This window comes from Nansenia antarctica (assembly GCF_963989245.1).
Source record: "Nansenia antarctica genome assembly, chromosome: 18".
NCBI lineage: Eukaryota > Metazoa > Chordata > Actinopteri > Argentiniformes > Microstomatidae > Nansenia > Nansenia antarctica.
In genome coordinates, this window is record NC_137691.1 from 14,914,081 (window position 1) to 14,917,514 (window position 3,434).

The 3,434-nt window shown below is 51.0% G+C and overlaps 1 protein-coding gene across 1 annotated transcript in view; it reads left to right on the forward strand.

Moving 5' to 3' along the window:
• The window catches only part of LOC308172998 (eukaryotic translation initiation factor 4 gamma 3-like), a gene marked incomplete at both ends in the record, with an annotated part of 10,075 nt that extends 7,069 nt beyond the window's left edge, over positions 1–3,006 (forward strand). Inside the window, 3 exons of the mRNA XM_080547967.1 lie at positions 665–901; positions 2,479–2,583; positions 2,833–3,006. Of these exons, the coding sequence (XP_080404093.1) occupies positions 665–901; positions 2,479–2,583; positions 2,833–3,006 (516 nt within the window). The remainder of the gene's footprint in view (positions 1–664; positions 902–2,478; positions 2,584–2,832) is intronic.
• Positions 3,007–3,434: the final 428 nt, after the last annotated feature.

Below are 3,434 nucleotides of genomic sequence, written 5' to 3' on the forward strand. Positions count from 1 at the left end.
ATATCATACCTCCGTCCCAAATTTCATCATCATATTTTTCAATATAAAACGGAGGTATGATATGGCAGATACATATATGGTACATGGCAGTCCCACGCGCCTGTCCCGCTCCAGTTCTATATCCAGTTGAATTCAATGATTCAAGTAGATCGCGCCACCAGGCAAATTGCCGACGTGTGAAAGGGAGCGACACGGGTATCTACCGGCATTTGGCTCATGTGTGAACGGCGAAAATGCCCGGTTGACACAGCTTGGGATTCCATGGAAATTACAGGGAACTATGAGTGAAAGAGGCTATATACACATACACACACACACACACACACACACACTCCCCAACAGCAGACCACTAACCTGTCATACACACACACACACACACATACACACGCACACACGCACATGCCCACACGCACACACTCCCCAACAGCAGAGCACTAAGCTGTCATATACACACACACACACACACACACAATATTAATTGTTGGTCATTTCTCTCTCTCTCTCTGTCTCTCTTTCTCTCCCTCTTTCTCTCTTTCTCTCTCACCCTCGCTCTCTCTCCCTCTCTCTCTCTCCTTCTCTGTCTCTCTCTCTCCTTCCCTCCCTCTCTCTCTCTCTCTCTCTCTCCTTCCCTCCCTCTCTCTCTCTCTCTCTCTCTGCGGTCCAGTCTGGGGAGCGCGAGCGTCTCCAGGCGGAGCTCGTGGAGGCCAAGGACAAGGCCCGGCGGCGGTCCATCGGCAACATCAAGTTCATCGGCGAGCTGTTCAAGCTGAAGATGCTGACGGAGGCCATCATGCTTGACTGCGTGGTGAAGCTGCTGAAGAACCACGACCTGGAGTGTCTGGAGTGTCTCTGCAGGCTGTTCTCCACCATCGGCAAGGACCTGGACTTTGAGAAGACCAAGGTGAGGCGTGGGAGGGTGTTAGATAGGGGGTGTGAGGCATGGGGGGGGGGGGGAGGCAGGGGTGAGGCATGGGGGGAGTTGGACAGGGTGGGGAGACACAGTTGTGAGGCGTTGGGGAGGGGGGGGAGGAGGGTGGTGGTGGTGGTGAGACATGGGAGGGGGGGGGCAGGGGTGAGGCATGGGGGGGAGTTAGATAGGGGGTGTGAGGCATGGGGGGGAGGTGGCGGCAGGGGTGAGTTGGACAGGGTAGGGGGACACAGTTGTGAGGCGTTGGGGAGGGGGGGAGGAGGAGGGTGGTGGTGGTGGTGGTGAGACATGGAATGAAAATATGGTTCTCTTCGTTTGATATAGGGAGTCATGTCTTGGAGAGGGTTTTTACGCAGTGTTTATGGTTAGGCAAACCGCACAAACTTTTTTCCGCAACCGCACTATGCTGGCTCAGATAGATGGTTTCCCTTCACATAGCTGCTTTCAGTTGTAGCTGTTTCAACAGCTATGGTGGATGAGGAACCAACCATCCATCCAGCCCCCTCCCCCAGTTAGGGTGCTTCCTGGTTTGGTGGATTTTGTGGCAGTGTGGAGAGGGGGGGGGGGCATAGAAGAGATGGACTGAAGACGTGCTGGCCGGAAAACGTCTGTTTGGTGCTAGGACACTTTGGTTTCACCGACTAAAGGCTTAAGCCTAGTCCTCGACTAGATCACACTTTCAATGTAAAACCTCCATTGAAGATGCTTTTTTAGTCTAGGATTAGGCTTACGTCTTGTCTGGGACACCGGGCCCATTGTGTTACAGTTTAAAGTTGTTGCAACTGTTTGTCCCTTTTCATGGGATTCACTTTCACACAGACTTAACTGAGAACTGGTAACATCATCCCTTTTTCCTTCATTTCCGCCGGTGTTGATTCTCCCTCTGTTCTGGACTTCCTGACTGAGTTGGGATTTTGATTTCCCTAAAGGAACCAGACATTATAGCTCACTGTTATTATTGTTTAAAAATAGATTTCAAATTTCCTTTTTTTTTTTTTATGTCGGTCGATAGAGTAAATACATCTATTGATCTGCTCACACCACTGTGTTTTCACAACATCGCTGACCCCCTTTTTGCTTGCTTTTGGCCGTCATAAGGCTTTAAATATATATTTATATATATATATATTTTTTTTTTTTTATATATATTTTTTTATATATATACACTATAATATATATATACTATAATATATATACTATAAATTGACAGTTATAATACCTCTAACCTAAGGAAACGCACTCGAACACCGCTCTGTCTTTTGTTCCATCGTGCCCCCCCTAAAAGGCTCTGTTGGGTCTCGGGGGGGGGGGCGCAGTAGAGCAACAGAACCACTCTCTCTCTCTCTCTCTCTCTCTCTCTCTCTTCCAAGTCGTAAAAGTTGCACAGTTGCAACTTTTTTTGGGTGTAATGAGAGGAAATGGCTGTGGCTGCTGTCCTGCTGTCCTGCTGGAGGAGCTGGTGGGAAGATGACGGTGTTGTGTTGATGGTTTGGGAAATGACCCTTGACCCCTCGCTGTCTCTCTCTCTCTCTCTCTCTCTCTCACCCTAGCCACGCATGGACCTTTACTTCAATTACATGGAGAAAATCATCAAGGAGCGCAAGACATCGTCACGGATACGGTTTATGCTGCAGGACATAATCGACCTGCGATTGGTGAGTGTGTGTGTGTGTGTGTGTGTGAGTGTACAGGTGCGTGTGTGTGTGTGTGTGTGTGTGCATGTGTACGCGTGCGTGTGTGTGTGCATGTGTATGTGTATGTGTGTGTGCATATGCGTGTATGTATGTATGTGTGTGCGTGTATGTGTGTGTGCGTGTATGTGTGCATGTGTATGTGTGTGTGCATGTGTATGCGTGCGCGTCTTCTAACGGTGGTGGTTTTCTGGTCTCTGGTCCGCGGTGCAGCACAACTGGGTGTCGAGGCGGGTGGACCAGGGCCCCAAGACCATCGAGCAGATCCACAAGGAGGCCAAGATAGAGGAGCAGGAGGAGCAGAGGAAGGTCCACCAGCAGATGCTCAACAAGGACTCCGGCAGCAAGGGGAGGAGGCCAGGTCAGTCAGGCTCAGGACCCACGTAGAAATCCTCTTTAAGGCTTAGAGCACAGCCAGGCAGGGAGACAGGCAGGCAGGGAGACAGCCAGGCAGGGAGACAGGCAGGCAGACAGGCAGGCAGGGAGACAGGCAGGGAGACAGACAGCCAGACAGACAGACAGACAGCCAGCCAGACAGACAGACAGACAGACAGACAGACAGGCAGGCAGGCAGGCAGACAGGCAGGCAGGCAGGGAGACAGACAGACAGCAGACAGACAGACAGAGAGACAGACAGACAGACAGAGAGACATACAGTCGAACTCACAACCTCCAAATCTACAGTCGAACTCACAACACCAGCCCTACATCTCTCTCTACCCCCCAGCCCTACATCTCTCTCTACCCCCCAGCCCTACATCTCTCTCTACCCCCCAGCCCTACATCTCTCTCTACCCCCCAGCCCTACATCCCTC